The 25,600-nt window shown below is 44.6% G+C and overlaps 1 protein-coding gene across 1 annotated transcript in view; it reads left to right on the forward strand.

Moving 5' to 3' along the window:
- The window catches only part of LOC116826823 (butyrophilin subfamily 3 member A1-like), a 156,246-nt gene that overhangs the window by 17,229 nt on the left and 113,417 nt on the right, over positions 1-25,600 (forward strand). The window contains exons 4-5 of the mRNA XM_075071258.1: positions 9,770-9,790; positions 10,910-10,936. Of these exons, the coding sequence (XP_074927359.1) occupies positions 9,770-9,790; positions 10,910-10,936 (48 nt within the window). The remainder of the gene's footprint in view (positions 1-9,769; positions 9,791-10,909; positions 10,937-25,600) is intronic.

Here is a 25,600-nt window from a genome sequence, read left to right on the forward strand (position 1 = left end):
GGATCCCGTGTATATCACTATGAGAGCAGCGTAGGCTGTAGTAAGACACTTTCTTTATGGGATATGTGCTCTCAATTCCTGGGGGGCAGCGGCGGGCGGGAAAAACAGGCCGGGGTCTCGCGCGCTCTCTCTTCTGGATGAACAAAAAATACAGAGCAGAAAGACACAAAAAGGAGTTTCCAATAGAATGGGTAAAGGCTTCTATTTCGTACTTACTAAGTGGAACATTTTTTGATGTTTTCACTCAAATGAAAAGTGGAGACTTGTTAGTTTGTTTTCAGTTCCCCATTTCATGTGTGCGGGCAGTGTATGGCACGGTGCCAACTTTTTCAGTTTTCTCCTGGGGTGCTTTGCCACCTCTCTGCCCAGGCCCCGTGCCTCCTATACCCCTCCCCCTAAGATCCCTCCTCGTGTCCCTGCACCGCCTTCAAACTCCACCGTTCTTCCCTGTTGTCTCCATTCACCCCCTCTCCCAGGTAACACCCCACCCTCTTCTGCTTCTTCATGTCCATGCCCTCCCCTGAGTCACTATCTTCCCTCTGAGAAGAGCAGAGGGGATTTTTTTTGGCCCCCCTCAGGGAGGGCTGGAGGATGGTGCCTGGGCTGGAGGTGGTTTGGGTTTTGAAGCTGATTGGTGGGGCCAGGCTAGTGCATTTCTGTCTCAGCAAGCTTTTCCTATTACTGTAGACTGACAACACCTTCAGTAGGAAAGTGTTCGTTGGTACCAGGCCCAGAGGCACCAGTAGATTTGGATTTAATTAGGACTATAAAGGTTTACATTAGCTCATGTATTTTCTCTGTGCTGGATCAGTGTGTGCATCTGGTGTTCCCCACCGCACTAAAGAAAGAAGTTTCCAAACTGGAGAGAGAGACTTTACTGTTCCTTTCATAGCAGAACCCATATTAGCAGAGGAACTAGTATGTCTCATATTCACCTTTTGCTAATTAGTGTGGCCATGAAGCTTTTTCTTACTGATAAAGTGAAGAATTAATTCTTCGTTCTTATCTACTACATAATGAGATAGGAATGGGGCTTTCCCGCGGATTGAATAGCTAGCTCACTACACATAGCCAATATTTATGCTAAGTCAATGGACATACCCTGAATTGTTTTCCTCTCCTCCCCATTTTTCTTTTGCAGAGGACCTTCAGAAGCAAATGGGTGAGTTTGCCTACTTTCCTCAATTCTTACAGTCCACTGAGCAAAGTTTGTCTGCCTTGTATAGGTTCCAACAACTTCAGCTGCAGAAGGGACGCTCTCATTGCATATTCCCATACACCTGGGAAGTGGGAGTTCTGTGTAGATTACTCTGTAATTGTGGTATGTCATCAAGCTGAGACCTCACCAGCCCTTTGCAAAGAAAGTCAGAAGGGTATGGGGGCAAGGGCTGTTGGACATTTGAGAAAAAAACATCGGCACGCTAGAGGAACTGAACATATCCCCTGAATGAAAAGCTCGGGATGGGGAGTGTGGCAGGACTGAGTTGCTAGTGCTGTGCCTGACCTTGTAATAACTGAGGCCATGTGAACATTCCACCCTGTGCCTTAGTGATGGAGGGAGAATTGTCTTTCCAAAGAGCTTTCCCCAAACTTGGAACCCTCATCCTGTTCCTGGCAGCCAATGTAGGTTCTTTCAGAGTCCCCCTGCAAAGGAAGCGCTGATAGTCACACAGGAATGTTTTCTAGAGCAGGAGATAGAAGCTAGATATTTTGTCTTCTAGTTCTGTATATTCACTATGAGAGCAAGGTGTTGGCAGGAACTTTCCATGGGAATGTGTCTATTTTGGGGGGGTAGGGGGACGAATTTTTGGATGAAAAAAAGAACAGGAAAGACACAAAAGGATTTCCCTAGAGCGAAAAGTTTCTATTTCTTACATGTTAAAATGGAACGTTCTGATTTTACACTTCAAATTGAAGGAGATATTGTTAAGGTTCGATTCCATTACCCAATCACATGGAGGCAGTGTAGGCACAGGTGCCAACTTTTCCATTTCCTCGATGGCACTTGACCACCGCTGTACCCCAGGTCATGTCCCCACTACACCCTTTCCCCAAGAGCCCAGCCCTACCCCACCTCTTCCTGCTCCCACTCAGCCTCTTTCTGCCATGGACCACTCACTGTCCCAAAAACACCCCGCCGTCATTCTGCCTCTTCCTTCCCTGTCTCCCTGGCTGGGAGAATTTAGTTGGTGCTGGTCCTGTTTTGAGCAGGAGGTTGGACTAGGTGACCTCCTGAGGTCTCTTCCAGTTCAAACCTTCTATAATTTTATGAACTATTAGTTACCTTTGTTCTTGGCCATATTCTTACAAAAGGTGCTATTCTTATCTTTAAATATATTGTTTTTCTTTTTTAGGAGAATTGGCAAATAAAATAGGTAAGTCTGTGTCCTTTTTCTTTCGTGGGCTCTACTGCTCCTTTTGATAAAGCAGATTGCTTGGCTAAGGTTGTCAATAACATATATGAGCCCCTTGTTGGATCTCAGCAGTGCTGCTCATATATTGTTGAAATTTAAATAGACTCACCCACTCCTGATTTGTAACACTCTTGCAGAGACACAGTATGAAAGACAATGTACACATTGAAAGGACTTTGCATTGAAAGAGCAAATGGAATGCAGTTTTTGATGTAAATGGTGTTACTGCTCCTTTCATAGCCGAACCCATATTAGCAGAGGAGCGTAGTATCTCATATTCACCTTTTGGTAATTAGTTGTGGCTTAAAGAACAAGACACAAAAGGATCTCCATAGAGTCTAAAGTTTCTATTTTATCTGCATTAAAAAGGAACATTCTGATTTTTCACTTCAAAATGAAGGAGACATTTTCCAGTTCGATTCAGTAACCCAATCATATGGGGGCAGTGTATGCACAGGCGCCAACTCTTTCATTTCTTCCATGGTGCTTGTCCACCTCTCTGCCCCACCCCCCGTGTCTACTATACGCCTTTCCTGAAAGCTCCTCTCGTTCTCCATGTCTTCCTGCTCCCAGTCCATTTCTTCCTGCCCCATTTTAGCCCCTCTCCCAAGAACATCTTGCCCTCTTTCCACCTTTTCCTGTCCGTGCTCCTCACCCTATGTGCCTCCTGCCTTCTGCAGAAGAGATGATCAGTTGAGGGAAGCAGGTGCTGAGGTGGAGGGGGAGAAGCAGATTGGCAGGGCCTGCCAGCGCATGCTGAATACCCACTCTTTTTTTCTGTGGGTGCTCCACTCCTGGAGCTCTGTTGAAGTTGACACCATGGGGATTGTTGGTAGGAAAGAAATGTTCCTTAACCGAATTTTCAGGAAAAAGTCTAATAGAAGATATGTGAGCCTGTATCTCATTTCGCAAACAACGGCAGGGCGGCAAGAATGATTTTGCTTTGCTTTCTGAGGTGGTCTTAGAGTGTGATTTTATCAGGGAAATATTTATCAGCCAGCTGTAGATTGCACCCAGACAATTATGGTAAGTCTGAAACATCTCTGTGGTGATTAATACAGTGCCCCGATGGGGGAACTCTTGATATTGAAATCCCAGAGCATCCCCTTGGATGGGAAACTTCTGTTGCAAACTTCAAGGAACTTTAATGGCATCCCACACCAGTGAGGGGGGTTCTCCTCTCACACAGCAGAGTGCAGAGCATGCCGGAATAACCACAAAGCCCAGGAGTCTGACAGATGCCGGGTCTCATGCTCAGAGATCTTGTTCCTTTCTGCCAGAAGAGGTTCCTGGATGCCCTTATCCCTGGAAGCAGAGTGCTGAGGTTGCTGTCCCCCTGCATGCCTGATATCTCCAGGAAGATCTATTATCCTCGTTATCTACAATCCCAGCTACTGTTCCCCAGGGTGATATCATTCAAGAACCCACTCAACATTCCTGTCCCATGACAGTTTCTGTGATCTGAACAAGTGCAAAAGAGAGAGATAAACTTTTTAAAAACACCATAATACAGGCTCAAGTGAAATGTAACCAAATTAAAAACAAAAATCATATTAAGATGACCAAAAAGGTGCCCACCAAGGCTAAACAACAAAGTGAAACGAAAGCAGCAAAGAATCCTGTGAGCACCTATATGAGTAACAGAACATTTGGGAGCATGAGTATTCCACCCACGAAAGCCAATGCTCCAAACACGTCTGTTAGTCCATATAAGGTGACCAAGGATTCCCTTTTCTGCTTTTACATATCAAAAACTAACATGGTACCCCTCTGAAAGTAAAAAGAAGCAGTTAGAGGCAAAATATCATCTGTTAAAAATTAGAAGTAAAATCCTATTGAGGAACAGTCAGGGTTGCACCCCACTCTGACTCCGGGGTACAGAGTGTGAACTCACATGAAACTACCCTAGAGCTATGTATTCCACCACGCTTAGTAAAAAACTTCCTCAAAGCACAAATTCCTTTACTTATCCTTGGAACGAATGCTGCCACACCAGTGATTTAAACAAACATCAGGAGGCCACCACTGGACCCTATACTCCCCCAAAAAAGCCCCCCAAACCCCTCACCGTTTTCTTGGGGGAGCCTTGAGAATAACATAACCAACCAAATACGGTTAACCACAGAAACAAATCCCTGGTTTTAGGACACTGAAAATACAATCAGTACATAAAAGAAGAATTCTATAAAAAAATAAAGAATCACACCTGCCAAAATCTGGATGGAAGATCACTTTACAGGGTAACATAAAAAATTTAAACACAAGTCGATCCCTTCTGAACTCTGCTTCCCACTTACAAAACAGGAATAAAATGACTATAGCATAAGGGAAAAACTTTACTAGCTAAACAAAAGATAATCTAACACATCTTCCTTTCCTTTACTTAAAATTTTGTAAATTTAGATGTACCATTATCCCAATACCTTTTAGAAAGCTGGTTTACCTGCTTTGGTCGCTCTCTCTGTCCCAAGAGGGAACCAACAAAGACGAGCAACAAACCAAAAAACTTCCCCCCCGCGCAAGTTTTCGAAAAGGATTTCTTTACCATTTGGTCCTTCTGGTCAGGAGGGGGATTTAATGTTACTGCATAGGTAAAGATTGGTTCACCCTTCCTTACATATTATGACAAGAACATAGACAGGAGCATAAACTCTGACAAATTAAGTGTTAAAGTACAATTAGGCAGGGCAAAAAATATTGTCAAGAGCAACTAGACGAAGGTTTAAAAACTAAACAAAGAAAACGTAAGTACATCTAAAGCATGAGGCAAGGTTGGGAGGAGAATAGTCTTTCCAAAACAGCTTCCCCACAGCAGGAAACCCATGCCCTTTGCAGAGCACCCAGAGGAGATTCTTGAAAATTCTCCTGCAAGAGAACTGCTGATCGTCACACAGGAATGTTTGCTAGAGGAGGAAATACAACCCAGATATTCTGGCTTCCAGTCCAGTGTATTCATACTAGACCAAGACCTGTTAAAAACTTTCCATTGGATTGTTCTTTTATTGAAACGCACAAATTGTTTGGGGGAAAATAAAAAGGAAGCATTTCAGTGAGGTCAAAACTTTCCTTTTTGACTGCATTGAAATGGAATTTTTTGATATTTTTCATTTCAAAACGGTAACAAAATGTTTCAATTTTATCAAAACAGAATGTTTTAGTTGACCTGAACATTTTGGAGGAAATTTCAAAATTCTTTCTTTTTGTTCTTTTTAGAAGAAAAAGCTAATTTTACAATAATGGAATTTCCCGTGAAATGGAAATTCTGGTTTCTGCCCAGCTGTAACTAAATCATGTTCTCAGCCTCTTTCTTATAGGACCGTTTTTATATCTATACCTCAGTGTGTGATGTCTGTTTCCATAACTCTAACTTTCCATTGAAATCAATATGAATTTTAAATGAACTGTCATTATGAGACCTTGTGAATGAAGTCTGGTCCAACACTTGTTCATTTGTATTAGATGAAACTGGGTCAGAACATTTTTCTGCCTACTTTGATTTCTCTGTTATTTATTCTGTGCTCATCTCCATGGGTTCTGAACACATTGTAATTTCTAAAAATAAACATATCAAAGTTGCTTTGTCTTTCTCCCTAGCTATGACATCTTGTTTTATCTGGTTATTTGTTTTGATTGGCTGGCTTGGTTTTCCCTTTTATAACTGAGGAAATGCACAGGTCAGACAATGACTCATATATGATGAAGATGATGATGAGTTCCAGAGTGGTGTTTTCAATAAACAGTCTGGACTTAATCTTGCTCCCGTTGAAGTCAAAAGGTGCTTGTCATGAATCATAGAAGATCAGGATTGGAAAAGATCTCAGGAGGTCATCTAGTAGAAACCCTGCTGAAAGCTTCAAAGCTTGTGCAATCAGGATTTTTCTGCTTTTGCCATGAGAGGAAGATGGCTAAGGGGAGGAGAAATAGCTCAGTGGTTTGTGGATTGGCCTGATAAACCCAGGGTTGTGAGTTCAATCCTTGTGGGGGCTCTTTAGGGACCTGGGGTAAAAATCAGTCTGGGCATTGGCCCTGCTTTAAGCAGGGGGTTGGACTAGATGAGATTCAGGGCTGTAGAGTATTTTCCGCTGGCAGGTGGTCTCTCAAATGCTATAGCATAGAAACTGGTGCAATTTATTTTGTGCAATATTTTCAGACCTTCTCCCTCCTAAGAGTGTCTTACAGGGTCTACTGTGCCAGAAACGAAAATGTGTGTGTGGTGGGGGGGGAGATGTGACCCCATCCCCCTACATGGAAGGAAGGCTTAACACACTCTGCTCTTCTGTTGCCCCTTTTTTTGGTGTTCAAAGCTCCTTTTTCAGATCCGTGGAATTTTATGTAGAGAAAGAGTGAGCCAGTGACTGGGCTGGGTATGTGTGAGGATAATGCACCTTTTCTCCTTCATCAAAAGAGAGAATCCCCATAAAACACATTCCTGTTCACAGAATCTTTAATTTTGTAACTATTAGTTCTGTTTAGGGTGGTTGCAGATGCATATTCCATGCAGATGTGTTTGTGCTCAGTGCACTGGGGGCGGAGATTTTTCCTTTAGCAGTACCTATCAGGGCAGCGCATGAGCTCAACACCTCCTTTTAGTCACTCCAGAGGCTATATAAGGATGTCACTGCCCCGACCCTGCTCAGTTCCTTCTTGATGCCAGGGCCCTTAGTTGGAGTTCCCCATGCACATTTTCTCTTTGTTTTTTTCGCTCTGCATCATACTGTTTTGTTGAGCTTTTCACTTTCAAAATAGTTTTTAATAGTTGTCCGTGGTAGAACCTACAGTCTAATTCAGATTTAGTGTAGTTTTTATAGTTAGTCATTTAATGTTTTGTGTTGCCCAGCAACAAGGGTTATGCAATGTTCTCCTGGCTTTAGCATTGCCCAGCATGTGAGGTCTCTGTCCACATCAGTGACTCACACACTTGCTGTTTGCCCCGCCCAGGACTGGGTCACATTTCAGAGAGTTGTTGTTCTTTTAAAAACAGAACACAGATGTCACGTAAACTTTATCTGAAGCAGCAGTTGGTGGAACAAGCCATAAGGCCTGTAGATCTAACCACCCTCAGCTGCCTTCAACCCATGAAGTGACAAAGGACAAACCCTGGAATTCTCCTTCGAAGAGAGAAGTTGCTCTATGTCTCGGGAACCACCTTGAAATAGGACTCATGAAACAGACTGGGGAAAGGAAGGATTCATCATCTTCCTCCTCAAAGACAGCCTTGAGATGTCCACATGGTAACCAGGGTTGTACTGGGACAGGAGTTTTCCTGTACCATACTGTTGACTCTGGATCCATCTGGGGGACGGCTGTGAAATTCAGCACCTACAGACACAGGTGTGGCAGCAATGGACTTGTTTGNGGAAACCCATGCCCTTTGCAGAGCACCCAGAAGAGATTCTTGAAAATTCTCCTGCAAGAGAACTGCTGATCGTCACACAGGAATGTTTGCTAGAGGAGGAAATACAACCCAGATATTCTGGCTTCCAGTCCAGTGTATTCATACTAGACCAAGAGCTGTTAAAAACTTTCCATTGGAATGTTCTTTTATTGAAACACACAAATTGTTTGGGGGGAAATAAAAAGGAAGCATTTCAGTGAGGTCAAAACTTTCCTTTTTGACTGCATTGAAATGGAATTTTTTGATATTTTTCATTTCAAAACGGGAACAAAATGTTTCAATTTTATCAAAACAGAATGTTTTAGATGACCTGAACATTTTGAAGGAAATTTCAAAATTCTTTCTTTTTGTTCTTTTTAGAAGAAAAAGCTAATTTTACAATAATGGAATTTCCCATGAAATGGAAATTCTGGTTTCTGCCCAGCTGTAACTAAATAATGTTCTCAGCCTTTTTCTTATAGGACCGTTTTTATATCTATACCTGTGTGTGTGATGTCTGTTTCCATAACTCTAACTTTCCATTGAAATCAATATGAATTTTAAGTGAACTGTCATTATGAGGCCTTGTGAATGAAGTCTGGTCCAACAGTTGTTCATTTGTATTAGATGAAACTGGGTCAGAACATTTTTCTGCCTACTCTGATTTCTCTGTTATTTATTCTGTGCTCAACTCCATGGGTTCTGAACACATTGTAATTTCTAAAAGTAAACATATCAAAGTTGCTTTGTCTTTCTCCCTAGCTATGACATCTTGTTTTATTTGGTTATTTGTTTTGATTGGCTGGCTTGGTTTTCCCTTTTATAACTGAGGAAATGCACAGGTCAGAACAATGACTCATATATGATGAAGATGATGATGAGTTCCAGAGTGGTGTTTTCAGTAAACAGTCTGGACTTAATCTTGCTCCCACTGAAGTCAAAAGGTGCTTGTCATGAATTTTAGAAGATCAGGATTGGAAAAGATCTCAGGAGGTCATCTAGTAGAAACCCTGCTGAAAGCTTCAATGCTTGTGGGATCAGGATTTTTCTGCTTTTGCAGTGAGAGGAAGACAGCTAATGGGAGGAGGAATAGCTCAGTGGTTTAAGCATTGTCCTGCTAAATGCAGGGTTATAAGCTCAATCCTTGTGGGGGCCCTTTAGGGACCTGGGGTAAAAATCTGTCTGGGGATTAGCCCTGCTTTGAGCAGGGGGTTGGACCAGCTGACCTTCTGAGATTCAGGGCTGTGGAGTATTTTCCACCTGGCAGGTGGTCTCTCAAATGCCATAGCATGGAAACAGGTGTAATTTCTTTTGTGCAACATTATCAGACCCTCTCCCTCCTAAGAGTGTCTTACAGGGTCTGCTGTGCCAGAAACCAAAGTGTGTGTGTGTGCGGGGGGAGATGTGACCCCATCCCCCTACATGGAAGGACGGCTTAACGCACTCTGCTCTTCTGTTGCCCCTTTTTTTGGTGTTCAAAGCTCCTTTTTCAGATCCACGGAATTTTATGTAGAGAAAGAGTGAGCCAGGGACTCGGTTGGTACTGGTGATGAAACAGACAATATCTTCAACATAGGGATAGGGAGAGGACAGTGTCCCTCCCTCCCACCCCACTCCCCGAAATGGGGCACACATATCTTCTGCAGAGCATACAAGATTCCTCTCCCTCTATGTGGAAGAAGGGGTCAGCCAGCTCTGCAGAGCTGCAGTCCCTTACCTGGATCTCAAAGCCCCTTGAACTCCACACTTTTCCCCATTCCACAGAAATATCTGTAAGATTAATCATCCAAACCATAAACCATCATCACAGTAAATTCTTCCAGCTGTCTGGCTATACATTTCTCTAGCTCTTTTTAAATTTAAGTCACCATGGATTTTGAACAATTTAATTCATTTACTGGGAATCTTTGATGCATGGTACCAAGGGGAACACTGAACAAGAGTATAAAAGGTGTAATAATTGTTTGTTTTTTTTCCCTAGATGAAACGAAGAAGGAATTAGGTGAGTGAAGACCTATGTACACACTTCCTGGTGTCCCCACTCCCATTGCTTGGCTATTTGGAGAAAGGTGCAATTTCTCCTGTCTCTCCTCCATCTACCTGGCTGCTTCTGATGGAGAAGAGGATCCTGACAGTCCATGTTCTTCCCCATCCATAGCAGGGAATGCAATAGCTCCAGGCAGACACATTGCAACTCCCCACACTGCTCACACATACCAGGCGCATGGAAGATGTGGCCTGATCCCTGTTGTCTGTCTCAGCCTGAGGGGTGGGACAGACCCACTGTCTCCTTGACAGCCACATATGGGGTCCAAAATACCTCAGTAGCCACAGCTGCAGTTTCACTGATTTATAGTTCATCTACACAGAAGCTGGGGTGTGTAATTCCCAGTGCAAGTAGACAGACACATGTCAGCTCTGCTCGAGCTAGCATGCTAAAATAGCAGTGTAAGTGTAGTGAGACAAGTAGCAGCTCAGACTAGATGCCTGAACAGGTACCTAGGGGTCAGGTGGAATTGTATTCATGTAGTTAACCCTAGCCAGCATGGTCACTCTGCTATTTTTAGTGCATTAGCTCAAACAGAGCTGGCACATATATGTCTACCCATGCTGGGTATTACACCTCCCAGCTGCCATGTAGACACACATTGGAGAGAATTGTCCTTCTGTGTCCTGCCTAGTAGAAGGTGGGTTGCTGTGAATACAGCCTCTGGTGGTTGGAAACACTGTGTGTGTAGATGGGAAGATTCCTTTTTTGTTCAAGTGAGAAGGGAATGTGTAAGAGGGAGTTAGATCAAAGCCAATGAGAGCAGGGATGTACTTATTGACTGGAAGTGCAAGACAGACAGAGCAGGTCTCAGACAGAGCAGGATTCCTGTCCTGGTTTCTAATCTTAGCTCAGAACAGCCCACGTGTGTGTGTGTGAGAGAGAGAGAGAGACAGTGTGACCATTCAAGTGCCATTTTTTTCTATATTAACTCTAGCAAAAGGAATCACCCTCTAATGCTTCTGACATCCTCCCTTGCCCTCAGTCTGGAACATCCCTGCTGCTGGAGGGAGGAAATTTGCAGTCAATGCCTCTCTTAATTCAATGTCTGTTGTTTTCTTACTTTCCTTTCAGAATGGAGAAGGGTTCAGAACAATTCAGGTAAGAGAATACACAGCACATGGATAGAGGTGCTGATACTATGGTGATAGATGCAGTGTGAGAACCTCAATACATTAAAATCTATTCCATTGCTAAAAAATCAGCAGGTTTAATACTATAATCAAACTAGAAACACTACCTGTTCTTGTCAGAGACACAGCTCCTAAGGTCCTTCCCAGCTCCTAAACTAATTTATGGGCCTGATTCTGACTTTATTTACACAATTTCACACCATTGTAACTGCACTGACTTGCATGGAGTTACTCCTGAATTACAACAGTCAGATCAGAATCAGCCCCCAGTATGAGATTTCCCTGAGTGATGACTGATGGTGTGATATTCCAAAACATCTAAGTGATTTCAGAGCACAAATCTCATTGCAATTCAATGAGGCCTTCTATATGAGGCCTATATCTGTTAGCACCCCACAGTGGCAGGATGGAAAAATTCACTACCTGACTCCATCCCCCTTATGCCTCCACCCTCAGTTCTGTATTTGTCAAGTTCATTGTCTAGCCCTTTGGCTGAGTCCTTAATAGTCTCAGTCCCCTTCAGGATCATGGGGAATTGGCAGTTCCTCGACACTAGTGGTGTAGAGAGCCCTAGAACTCCATGTTTGGGAGTTTTCTATTCCAAATTCCTTGGCTGGAGTAGGTAGGGGAACCTGGGCCACTCCACTGGGTTCCATCTCAGGGTCCTTGTTTGGAACAGCCAGAACCAGTCCAGTCTCTGTTGCTTGCGGCTCCCTGAGTTGCCTCCTACCACTCCGGCTCTGGAGGCTTTCCCAGCCTCTTGCTCTATTTCTCTGTCTTTGTCATGTTGGCTTCTCAAGCAGCTTCTCCCCAGTGTGCTGGAGGGATCCTCTCTGCAATCCCCCTGCCTCTCTGGCTACAGCCTTTCTCCCCAGGAGCTCCCCCTCTCACTGAGGCCCTTAACCTTTTATCAATACCTAGTTCTTTCCTGCGTAATTCCCTTCCCCTAGTTACTCACTGAGGTAATTACTCCCAGGTGAACTTGAGCTTCCTCATGCCCCCTTGCGGAGCCTGTCAGGGGAAGGCTGGGCCTCTGATCCCTTCAGAGGGTCAGCTACCCTCTAACAGACCTGCGCTCCCAAGTCACTTCGGCCCAGCTCCTCCAAGGTAACAATCCAAATGGGAGTTAGGCATCTAAATACATTTGAGGAGCTGGGCCTCAGTGTTTACTTGGAGCAGGGTTTTCAAAAGTGCCTAAGGAGGAGCTTTGGGATTTGGGCCACAGTGAAGGCACAGATGATGTGGTGGCAGGAATGGGGCCTGCGATGAGAATCATAATGCAATGCTGGTGGGACCACGAAGGGGACTGCAGTGGTGACAGGCCTGGTCAGGAGCGAGTCGGTGAGGTTTATGAGGGCACCATGATGAAGGCAGTGGTGGGATCATTGGCTCTGGTGATAACAGAGACTGACTGTGATGTTGCTGATTATAATAATTATAGAGGGAGACGATTAAAATGATGCTGAGGCAAGGAAGGACACAGTGATGGTGATCTGATGATGAAGATAGTGCAGATAATAATTTGCTTGTTACAGCCATTTTCTGCTGACCATCTCAGAGCTCTTTACAAGCAATTATAAAACACCTGATGAGGTTGGCACCATACTGAGCTTACTGAGGAGTAAACCAACTATCAGAGAGCTTATGTAACCTGCCCAATGTCACACAGCAGCAGCGTTGGGAACAGAACCTAGGGGTCCTGATTCCGAGTCTAATTATTAAGTAAAACTTTATTTTAATGAATAATGTTTTATTATGTATGTGCATCGTATTTATTTACAGTGACGGTAATAGGGGTATGTTGACATGACCAGTGTTAGAGATCTTCATAATCCAAGTCTGTGTTTCATGATGAACTTATCATAGTTAGCTGTCACAGGAAACATATATTTCCATTTGTCTCACACAAAACATCCCACAATGGTAGACACATAGTGGCCTGATTCAGCGCTCAGTTACAATGGTGATGGCACACTTTACTGACCATTAGTTTAAGTGAAGTTATTCTGGATTCACACCTGTATAATTGAGTTCAGAATCTGGCCCAGTTTGCGTATTCATGTGATAAACAATTCTGGATCACTTTTATTTTCGTGCAAATATCAAGCAAGTCTCATTTCCAACAGAGTTCAATGCAACATTGAATTGGCAAGTGTGCAGCGCTGGTCAAGTGCTGCAGTCCTTACTCAGGCAAAACTCTCATTGAAATCAGTGGGAACTTTGCTTAAAGAGAGGTGGCAGGAGAAGGCTCATAGCATATATTTCACTCCTCTTCCAGTGTATACTGGCATTATAGGAGTGGTTCTCAAAAAGAAAACTCTCTTCCTGTAGATGACATCACTCTTCATGGAGTCACAGGCCACCCCAACCTCCGCATTTCTGAGGATAAGAAGAGTTTTACACATGAAGTCCAACCTCAAAAAGTTCCATCAAATCCAGAGAGGTTCGATTCGACCGTCTGTGTGCTGGGCGCTGAAGGATTCTCCTCTGGAAAGCACTACTGGGAAGTAGAGGTTGTGAACAGCACTGACTGGGACCTGGGAGTGGCCAGAAAATCAATAGAGAGAAAAGGAAAACTTTCCTTGTCCCCTAGAGAGGGATTCTGGGCTCTGGGTTTGAGTGGGAAAGATTATTGGGCAAAAACAGACCCATGGACCCGGGTCAGAGTACAGAATAAGCCCAAGAAAATTGGAGTTTACCTTAGTTACCAAGAGGGGCAGGTGACTTTTTTAAATGTAACTGACATGTCAGTGTTGTTCACATTTAATGATTGTTCATTTTCAGGAGAGGTTTATCCATTCTTTAAAAATTCCCACAAAGAAACATCAATGAGAATTTGTTCAACTTAAGCGGAATAAATATAACATGACTCTGATGCTGATTTTATACTGGTGTAACTGAAATCAAGATTTTCATGAATGTATTTTGATGAAAAAAGCTATTTTTTTTAAATGTACATTGTCATGCTGTTTTCATTACATGTTTTGCAATAAAATGGTTTCATTTATTATTTGTTTTTTGCTTGTGACTTTTGTCCAATACACTATTTGACTAGCACAGTCTTTCTAGGGAATTTGGTGCAGAGCTTAAAAATAAGAAAACACCATCCATCATCTCTAACATTTTCCTTATTGACAGCTTCACCTCATAGGCAAAATAATAAGAATTTCATTGCTAATTTTAGCATTTTCCTCTATAATAAAAGATAGATAACATGAATATCTCACTAATAATCATATTTAGGGATGATATTATACTGTATTATGAAGTTGCAGTGGCTGGAACAAAATCTAGATTGAAGACAGATATCCAAGATAGACACAATTTTTACACACCCGCCTCCCCAGTAAAGTTATCCAATGTTCATGAGACTTTCCACCAAGATAGGATTCTTCTGGGAATTCATTCAAAGTGAATTAAGCTAAACTGATTTACCTCTGAGGTCTGGTCTACACGATAGACCTATGTCTGTCCAACTATTCACCCGGGTGTGAAAATTCCATATCCTGGAGCTAGGTAATTATAATGACCTTAACATCCCTTTTTATATAATGCTATGTTGATGAGGAAACTTCTCCCGCTGACATAGCTTCTACCTGTCAGTGTTTTAAATTTAGATGTACCCTTAACAAGAGTGTCCACACAGGACACAGTTTAGCTAATCCATTTTTAATTCACATCTTTAGGGAACGTCTATATTTTGAAACAGTGCAGCTGTAGGGCTGGAGTGGTGCTGCCGTAGTGCTACAGTGTAGACTCTACCTTGCTGACAGGAGGGGTTCTCCCATTGGCGTAGTAGATAATGTACCTCCCCAAAAGGCAGTCGCTAGGTTGATGGAAGAATTCTTCCACTGACATAGCACTGGCTACACTGAGGGTGGTTAGGTCAGTATAGCCATGCCTCCCAGGGGTGTGGATTTTGAAAGACACAGCTCTGCCAGTGTAAATTCCCAGTGTAGATGAGCCCTTAGTGTTTCTTGTTCAAACCCATTGGGTTTAATGGGGTTACACACTTACACACTTGAAAGAAGTTGGTCTAAGGTAGCGCGTTTCTTTTCACAAGCAAGGTACAAAGAAACTAACTTCCTAAAAGAGCCCAAACACAGCTCAGCAATGTGAAGGGCTCCCATAAAACACCTCTCAAAACTGTAGTACCATAGGCAAGATTCACCAGTGCTGTTTGGTTGCTTTGCACCATTCGATGATGACGAACAGCTGTGCACCCAGTTTAACTGGTGCAGTGTGAAGCAGCCTGAGTTTACTAGGAACTGTGGCCCAATTTAAAGAAGGACAAGGGATGGCTTCACTTTTCCCCATTATTTTATCGTCGACTCCTGGGTTTTCTATGCATTTGCTCCCCATTTGCTCCCAGATTATTCTCTTTTTTCTAGCCTTAATCCCATCTACATGGGGCTGGCTCCCAGATTCACAGGGTGTAATTTTTCCTCTGAAAGGCAGAGTTAGCGGCTGCAGCCTTGGAGCTAATTATGATCTTCCTCATCCCTAAACTCTTCATCACTTTCACAAAAGATGTCACAGAATCGCAGCGCCATCCCAGCACCGCTCTGCCTCTGCTTCCTCGTGTCTAACCTTTGTTCAAACAGTGGAAGGATGTTGTCCTAAAGATATTTGGTGATTTCTACAAACAAATCAAGGTCAGTGTTGCGTTAACTCCTCTCAGCCTCTGTTATTGCTAAAATGGATGTTTTTATTATTCATTTTCGAGAGTTAGGGCCGTCCTTAGCCATAGGCAGAACAGGCAATTGCCTAGGGCACCACTAGGTCTGGGAGCACTGCTCTGCCGAGAGCCCAGACAGAGGGGAAGCAGTGGAGCATGTAAGAGCAGGGCTGCTGGGTCCTAGAGAGAGCCAAATGCAGCACAGTCTGAGGAAGGGGATTGGATGCGGAGGTCTCTTGGAAGGGGTGGGGGAAGAAACTGGCCTGTAAGTGTGACTTTCCCTGGCGTGAGGTGAGGCAGGCTCGGTGGCTCTGGCAGTATCCTTTGTTGTCCCCATAACGTCCATTCTTCTCCCTCTTGCCCCATGGAGCATCCCCCCCGTTTCTCTCTCCTCCCACACAAAGCACCCCTCTCTTCCCCATCCCCTCTGTAAGGGCTGGGTAGGGTGAGGTGCTACGGGGGAGGGGAGGCTGGCTGGCTGCCTGCTGAGGAATGAAAGTGAAAGTAACTCACTTCCTTCGCAGGCAGCCAGGATTGGAATGGTCCACACGGCTGGGCTGGGGCTAGCTAGATAGCATGTGTGAAAAATCAGGACAGGGGGTTTGGATAGGGTGAGCAGATGTCCTACTTTTATAGGGACAGTCCCAGTTTTTGGGTCTTTTTCTTATATAATCTGTTCCCCCAACCCTCCCGTCCTGATTTTTCATGCTTGTTGTCTGGTCACCCTCAGTGGGAGTAATTGGTGCCTATATAAGACAAAGCCCCAAATATCGGGACTGGCCCTATACAATCAGGACATGTGGATCTGGTCACCCTAGCTGGGGAGTNTAGTTGGATAGAGAGCCCTAGAGCTCCATGTTTGGTAGTTTTCTTCTGAAAAAACTCCTTGGCTGGAGTGGGTAGGGGAACCTGGGCCACTCCACTGGGTTCCATCTCAGGGACCTTGTTTGGAACAGCCAGAACCAGTCCTTCTCTGTTGCTTGCAGCTCCCTGAGTTGCCTCCTACCACTCCTGCTCTGGAGGTTTCCCCAGCCTCTTGCTCTGCTTCTCTCTCTTTGCCATGTTGGCTTCTCAAGCAACTTCTCCCCAGTGTGCTGGAGGGATCCTCTCTCTGCAATCGCCCTGCCTCTCTGGCTACAGCCTTTCTCCACAGGAGCTCCCCCTCTCACTGAGGCCCTTAACCTTTTATCAATACCTAGTTCTCCCCTGCATAATTCCCTTCCCCCAGTTACTCACTCAGGTAACTACTCCCAAGTGAACTTGAGCTTCCTTATGCCGCCTTGCGGAGCCTGTCAGGGGAAGGCTGGGTCCCTGACCCCTTCAGAGGGTCAGCTACCCTCTGACAGACCTGCGCTTCCAGGTTGTTTCAGCCCAGCTCTTTCAAGGTAATGATCCCAAAGGGAGTTAGGCACCTAAATACATTTGAGGAGCTGGGAGTCAATGTTTACTTGGAGCGGGGTTTTCAAAAGTGCCTATGGAGGAACTTTGGGATTTCGGCCACCGTAAAGGCACAGATGATGTGGTGGCAGGAATGGGGACTGTGATGAGAATCATAATGCAGTGGTTGTGGGACCACGAAGGGGACTGCAGTGGTGACAGGCATGATCAGGAGCGAGTCGATGAGGTTTATGAGGGCACCAGGATGAAGGCAGTGGTGGGATCATTGGCTCTGGTGATAACAGAGACTGACTTTTATGTTGCTGATTATATTAATTTTAGAGGGAGATGATTAAAATAATGCTGAGGCGAGGAAGGACACAGTGATGGTGATCTGACAGTGAAGATAGTGCAGATAATAATTTGCTTGTTACAGCCATTTTCTGCTGACCATCTCAGAGCTGTTTACAAGCAATTATAAAACACCTGATTAGGCTGGCACTGTATTGAGCTTACTGAGGAGTAAACCAACTATCAGAGAGCTTATGTAACCTGACCAATGTCACACAGCAGCAGAGCTGGGAACAGAACCTGATTCCAAGTCTAATTATTAGGTAAAACTTTATTTTCATAAATAATGTTTTATTATGTATGTGCATCGTATTTATTTACTGTGATGGTAATAGGGGTATGTTGACATGACCAGTGTTTGAGAACTTCATAATCCAATTCTGTGTTTCATGATGAACTTCTCATCATAGTTAGCTGTCACCGGAAACATATTTTTCCATTTGTCCCACACAAAACGTCCCATAATGGTAGACACATAGTGGCTTGATTCAGCTCTCAGTTACGATGGTGATGGCGCACTTTACTGACCATTACTTTAAGTGAAGTTACTCTGGATTCACACCTGTATAACTGAGCTCAGAATCTGGCCCAGTTTGAGTACTCATGTGATAAACAATTCTGGATCACTTTTATTTTTGTGCAAATATCACGCAAGTCTCATTTCCGACAGAGTTCAATGCAACATTGAATTGGCAAGTGTGCAGCGCTGGCCAAGTGCTGCAGTCCTTACTCAGGCAAAACTCCCATTAAAATCAGTGGGAGCTTTGCATGAAGAGAGGTGGCAGGAGAAGGCTCGTAGTGTATATTTCTCTCCTAGTCCAGTGTATACTGGCATTATAGGAGTGGTTCTCAAAAAGAACACTCTCTTCCTATAGATGACATCACTCTTCATGGAATCACGGCCCATCCTAACCTCCACATTTCTGGGGATAAGAAGAGTTTTAAACATGAAGCGCAACCTCAGAAAGTTCCATCAAATCCAGAGAGGTTCGATTCGACCGTCTGTGTGTTGGGCGCTGAAGGATTCTCCTCTGGAAAGCACTGCTGGGAGGTGGAGGTTGTGAGCAGCACTGACTGGGACCTAGGGGTGGCCAGAAAGTCAATACAGAGAAAAGGAAAACTGTCCTTGTCCCCTAGAGAGGGATTCTGGGCTCTGGGTCTGAGTGGGAAAGATTATTGGGCAAAAACAGACCCATGGACCCGGGTCGTAGTGCAGAAAAAGCCCAAGAAAATTGGAGTTTACCTTAGTTACCAAGAGGGACAGGTGACTTTTTTCAATGCAACTGACATGTCTGTGTTGTTCACATTTAATGATTGTTCATTCTCAGAAGAGATTTATCCATTCTTTAAAAATTCCCACAAAGAAACAACAATGAGAATTTGTCCAATTTAAGCGGAATAAATATAACATGACTCCGATGCTGATTTTATATTGATGTAACTAAAATCAAGGTTTTCATGAATGTATTTTGATGAAAAAAGCTATTTTTTAAAATGTACATTGTCATGCTGTTTTCATTACATGTTTTGCAATAAAATGTTTTCATTTATTATTTGTTTTTTGCTTGTGACTTTTGTCCAATACACTATTTGACTAGCACAGACTTTCTAGGGAATTTGGTGGAGATCTTAAAAACAAGAAAACACCATCCGTCCTCTCTAACATTTTCCTTATTGACAGCTTCACCTCAGAGGCAAAATAACAAGAATCTCATTGCTAATTTCAGCATTTTCCTCTATAATAAAAGATAGATAACGTCAATATCTCACTAATAAACATATTTAGGGATGATATTATGCTGTATTATGAAGTTGCAGTGGCTGGAACAAAATCTAGATTGAAGACAGATATCCAAGATAGACACAATTTTTACACACCCGCCTCCCCAGTAAAGTTATCCAATGTTCATGAGACTTTCCACCAAGATAGGATTCTTCTGGGAATTCATTCAAAGTGAATTAAGCTAAACTGATTTACCTCTGAGGTCTGGTCTACACGATAGACCTATGTCTGTCCAACTATTCACCCGGGTGTGAAAATTCCATATCCTGGAGCTAGGTAATTATAATGACCTTAACATCCCTTTTTATATAATGCTATGTTGATGAGGAAACTTCTCCCGCTGACATAGCTTCTACCTGTCAGTGTTTTAAATTTAGATGTACCCTTAACAAGAGTGTCCACACAGGACACAGTTTAGCTAATCCATTTTTAATTCACATCTTTAGGGAACGTCTATATTTTGAAACAGTGCAGCTGTAGGGCTGGAGTGGTGCTGCCGTAGTGCTACAGTGTAGACTCTACCTTGCTGACAGGAGGGGTTCTCCCATTGGCGTAGTAGATAATGTACCTCCCCAAAAGGCAGTCGCTAGGTTGATGGAAGAATTCTTCCACTGACATAGCACTGGCTACACTGAGGGTGGTTAGGTCAGTATAGCCATGCCTCCCAGGGGTGTGGATTTTGAAAGACACAGCTCTGCCAGTGTAAATTCCCAGTGTAGATGAGCCCTTAGTGTTTCTTGTTCAAACCCATTGGGTTTAATGGGGTTGCACACTTGAAAGAAGTTGGTCTAAGGTAGCGCGTTTCTTTTCACAAGCAAGGTACAAAGAAACTAACTTCCTAAAAGAGCCCAAACACAGCTCAGCAATGTGAAGGGCTCCCATAAAACACCTCTCAAAACTGTAGTACCATAGGCAAGATTCACCAGTGCTGTTTGGTTGCTTTGCACCATTCGATGATGACGAACAGCTGTGCACCCAGTTTAACTGGTGCAGTGTGAAGCAGCCTGAGTTTACTAGGAACTGTGGCCCAATTTAAAGAAGGACAAGGGATGGCTTCACTTTTCCCCATTATTTTATCGTCGACTCCTGGGTTTTCTATGCATTTGCTCCCCATTTGCTCCCAGATTATTCTCTTTTTTCTAGCCTTAATCCCATCTACATGGGGCTGGCTCCCAGATTCACAGGGTGTAATTTTTCCTCTGAAAGGCAGAGTTAGCGGCTGCAGCCTTGGAGCTAATTATGATCTTCCTCATCCCTAAACTCTTCATCACTTTCACAAAAGATGTCACAGAATCGCAGCGCCATCCCAGCACCGCTCTGCCTCTGCTTCCTCGTGTCTAACCTTTGTTCAAACAGTGGCAGGATGTTGTCCTAAAGATATTTGGTGATTTCTACAAACAAATCAAGGTCAGTGTTGCGTTAACTCCTCTCAGCCTCTGTTATTGCTAAAATGGATGTTTTTATTATTCATTTTCGAGAGTTAGGGCCGTCCTTAGCCATAGGCAGAACAGGCAATTGCCTAGGGCACCACTAGGTCTGGGAGCACTGCTCTGCCGAGAGCCCAGACAGAGGGGAAGCAGTGGAGCATGTAAGAGCAGGGCTGCTGGGTCCTAGAGAGAGCCAAATGCAGCACAGTCTGAGGAAGGGGATTGGATGCGGAGGTCTCTTGGAAGGGGTGGGGGAAGAAACTGGCCTGTAAGTGTGACTTTCCCTGGCGTGAGGTGAGGCAGTCTGTGACCATGTGAGATCCGCCGTTCCGTCTGGCGGACGAGCACTGCATCCTCCACCACAAACAGCTACCACCGGGTGACACCTCTCTTTCAGATCCAATGTCCTGATTGTAATAGGGCCAGTCCCGATATTTTTGGGGCTCCCATCCCCTCCTGTAAGGGTGGGGTAGTTGTCTTATAATAGGGGTGAGGTTGCTCACAGGGGGAGGCGGAGGCCTGATAGTTGAACCGCCCTGCTGAGCGTAGGAATGAAAAGAGTGGAGTAGAACCAGGTAACCAAACTCACATTCGGCAGCAATGCAAAACCACAGTGACTATAGGACAATGGGTCGCAACAGCGGGTTTGGGGGAACTGAGGACACTGATTGAGTGACCTAGCTAGTATAAGCAATGTTGTGAAAAATCAGAAAAAAGAGGAACAATCCGCAGGCGCCTCGCGCGTACAGAAGGGGTGATGCAGAGCATAAAGAACCCTATCCTCGCATAGTCGAGCCCTGTCTCAGTTTGACGGGCTCACCACGTAAAGCAGCGAGAGTACAGTGTACGGACGAGCCACACAGCCGTCTCCATCCCGTCCTGATTTTCATGTTGTTGTTGGTCACCTCAGTGGAAGTCAATTGGTGCCCTATATAAGACAGCCCACAAATATTCGGGACTGGCCCTTACATCAGACATGTGGAATTGGTCACCCTAGCTGGGAGTATGCATCTCTCCCGGGTTGGCAGTCATCCACTCACCCGGGGACAGCTGCACAGGCAGGATGAGCTGCAGTGGCCTCCATGGGATGCCCCGCCCTGAGATCAGATGCTGTGCTAACTTCCCCATGGTCCGTTGGGCTGGCGGTGGTGCCCATTGGCGTGTGATCGGACCTGAGAATTTGCTGCTGCTGTTGCCACTCTGCACCCCAAGAGGTGGATTTTGGGGTCCGGCAGTTTTCCACCTATCTCCTCTTCTACTGCAGCTGTTGGACCAGCAGGCTGGGGCATGAGCCAAGCATGAAAGCAGTACTGTGTTGCCATTTAGATTATCATTTAACAAATTTGTTTGCCAAAAATGCTTGCTAACAATTCTGAATTCAATTTCAATATGTTTTTTTTAAAAAATTAATATCTTAACCAAAAACAGAAAATTAAGTTGTTGACAATTATTTGTGACAAGTTTGGTATGGGGAAGGGAGTGGACCAGTTTTCATCCGAGATACAAAAAATGTTGACAGATTTTCCTATAGCCCTGTTACTGATAAATAGAACCCTCCAACAACTGTAATATGTTCATCCTCTTACTAGTGTATATAGTAGGAGTCGGCAACCAAGGGCACATGTGCCAAAGGTGGCCCGCAAGCTGTTTTTTGATGGCACGCAGCAGCAGGCTGAGCGGCTCAGCCCGCTGAGCCGCTCAGCCCGCCACTGCTCTGGGGTTCTGGCTGCTGCCCCATTGCCACCCGGGGTCCCGGCTGCCAAGGAACCCCAGGCTGGCAGCGGGATGAGCAGGCTGGCGGCTGAGACCCCCGCTGAGCCACTCAACCCGTAGTCGGCTTGGGGTTCCATTCACTCAGCTGGCAGCGGGCTGAGCGGGACTAAATTCAACGAAATAGGAAAACAAGAGCAACTAATGACCAAGTGCAAGAACCTAGAGCAGTGGTCCCCAAACGTTTTCGTCTGGCAGACGCCAGATGAAGTACCTTGGTGGTAGATGAGCATCCATTGAAATGCTGCCAAAATTCAGCATCATTTCGGCGGAGACGCCTGTGAACGATGATGTTTGTCGGCGGCAAGCGGTATCATCCAGAGGCATCGGCGCAGAAATGCTGCCGAAATTCAGCGGCATATCGGCAGATGCTCGCCCTCCGGCCAGTACGCCAGTGCACTGAGAGGCGCCCGTGGCACCATGTTGGGGACCCCCTGACCTAGAGAGCCTCCTGAAGCATGATGATCATTTTGATTTAAATGGACTTGAACTGTAAGAAGAATTGAGTTGTTGCCAAAAGCAAAATCGATGATGGACATTGTACAGTTTATTCATACCAGCAAACTTGTTGACACATATCCTAATGTGTACATTGCCACTTGTATTTACTGACAATTCCTGTAACAGTAGCATCAGGAGAACGGAAGCTCATGAAAAACTATCTCCGCTCTACAATGAGTCAGGAACACGCAACTGGTCTTGCTATTCTTGCAATTGAACAAGACATCACTTTGTCTTTGTCATGTGATGACATTATTACTAATTTTGCAGCCAAAAAAACCAGAAAGATTGCTTATAACTGTAAGCAGAGTCAGGACGTGCCCTACCCTGACATCTGGTGGTGAATTATGGGAAGTGCGGAAAGAATGTCACAAAGTGTGAAGTCTCAGATATTTGCATGGGCACACCCAGCAAGGCAGCCTGGGATGGCTATTTTGACAGCTCTGGGATCCCCAGTTTCCTTGTTATTGGGGCAGGATGAATAAAGTGTTGCCACCTGATTATGTGAATGAGGAACTATGAGACTGCTTTACAACAGAGATGTCTCAGTATAAGTTAAATGACACTTGCTAGACAAAGGACATGGGTTCCAAAACCCAGTGAATTGAGGAGGTTGTGGGTAGGTGTGTGTATATCTGATGGTATGGGTTCCCCTTTGAGGGTCTGGAACACCAATTGCATGTTCTCCTCTTCCCATTGTTAAAGAGTAGAGATAATTTTGATTCTAGTAGGAGTCCATCTAAAGGCTGCTGAGCTGAATAAGGTTGGGCCAATGGTGGACCAGCACCAAGGCTCCCCTACTAAGAGCTGAAATCAGTGAGTGCTGTGTTAACTAGTGGGGGAGCCTGAAGACCTCTTGTTAAGTAGATGGCAAAGCAGAGCAGTTTGCAGCATGTTGGAGCAGCCCATGGAACAGTGAGTGGAGTGAAGTGGTTTGCAGGGACAGCTGGAGGAGCGGCACAGCTGGTGTGGTGGAGCTGGTTGTGGTGAAGACTGCAGCAGAACTCCATGGAGAACTCCACAGAGAAGTGAGCAGTTGGCCCTGGCCATGTAAGTGCGCTCTTAACATCTAGATAGACTATCCATTCATTGCCACCCAGGTCTGGGGGTTAAAATCTGCAGTAAACTCTTGAATTCCGGGGTGGCACTGACCAATGACTTTTGGGTTGTGGTGGAACTTTGGCGGTAACTGGACTCTAAGACTGACCTAAGGGAAACAAGGACATTTGCCAAACGTACTTGGAGTGGTTTTGTTTTAATTGTGTTGTGTTGTATAATCCTGTTTAGCTGGTGTTGTCTCCAATGGAATGCTGCATGGTTTCCCTTTCTTATAAAAAGGATTTTGGCTTACACTCCAGACTCCATGCTTGCAAGAGGGAGTATTGCCTCCCTAGAGGACCAGGGGGGTGTGGTATGTAAGCCTGTCCCAGTCATTGGGCATGGTGGGCGGGCTCGAAGTGGTTATCTGCATTGTTGTTAATTGAAAACGGACCGCTGGGTACGTGACCAGCCCTAGTTGTCGCCAACTAGAGGGGCAAAAGGTACATAACTAAAAAACTTCCTTGTTCAATACTCTTTCATATCAATTTCCAATAAAATGTTGAAAATTTAAAAATACATTTTTGATCATTCTGTCAAATCAGAACTTTTCAATATGCTATGTTCTTGTGCTAGTTCATTCAGATTACAGTGTGCTTAATTAAGTTAAACTGGTTTTAATAACATGCATGTGGCAATTTTCATAGGTAGCTTTGTTGGTGTTGCTAAAGAGCAAGAGAGCACAGGACACAAGTTTTAATATCCCGCCTAGGCACTAAAGCAGCCCTGCGAAAGTTTTTATCAGTGTTCGCAAAGCTGCTGGGCCTGCAAGGCCGCACAAGCACAATCAGAGTCTCGTGCACTTGATTAGCAAGCCGCACACCATCTGACAATTTTTTAGTGCCTCTCACCCTGTTGCTCCGCTGCCACAGGCCGCTCCTGCCCTCTCCTGAGCCCCTGGACCAGCTGCTCCGGGAACTTGCAGAGTAGAGGAGCACTATTGACCGCTGACAAGGGCTCTGGAGTGTAGATGGAGTTGCTTGGCAGCTGCTGTGGTCTGAAAGCCTTCAGACTAGTGAGTGCCACGTGCCGTGCGTTCCTCCAGCAGCCAACACACGACACAGCACACACACACACACACACACAAACTCTTGTGTCTCTCAACCACACTGCCTCTGATCTCTCTCTCTCTCACATGCACACCTCACACACAGTCTCTCTCATAACACAACTGTGGTAAGTCTACCAATATGGAAATTAGTCAAATTCATAGAAGTCGATTTTTAAGAAATCAATTTTATGCAGTTGATTGTCTATCATCCCCCTCCACACTGTGAAGTAAGAACAAAAATCGTTTACTCGCCTTTTTTCCTGTTACCTGTGCAGACGACAATACCACGGCAAGCAATGGAGCCTGCTCAAGCTCACTGTCAACCGTACGAAGGCATATATCTGGTAGCCATCATCGTCGTATCCTGGGAGCTCTTTAGCTGACCTCGGTGAGGTTGGCCAGGGGCGCCTGGACATAAATGAGAGACAACAATGGCTATCAGTTGTACTGGTCCTTAGGCTGCTGTGGATCCATTCTCTGTATTGGGGCAGGGAAGAAAAGTGTTGTTACCCTGATTATGTGAATCAAGGCACAATTAAAACTGTTTAATTCACAAGAGGGATTCACTATCAACTAAGTAGCAATCGCTATGACAA

The sequence above is a fragment of the Chelonoidis abingdonii genome, chromosome 11 (genome assembly GCF_003597395.2).
Source record: "Chelonoidis abingdonii isolate Lonesome George chromosome 11, CheloAbing_2.0, whole genome shotgun sequence".
NCBI lineage: Eukaryota > Metazoa > Chordata > Testudines > Testudinidae > Chelonoidis > Chelonoidis abingdonii.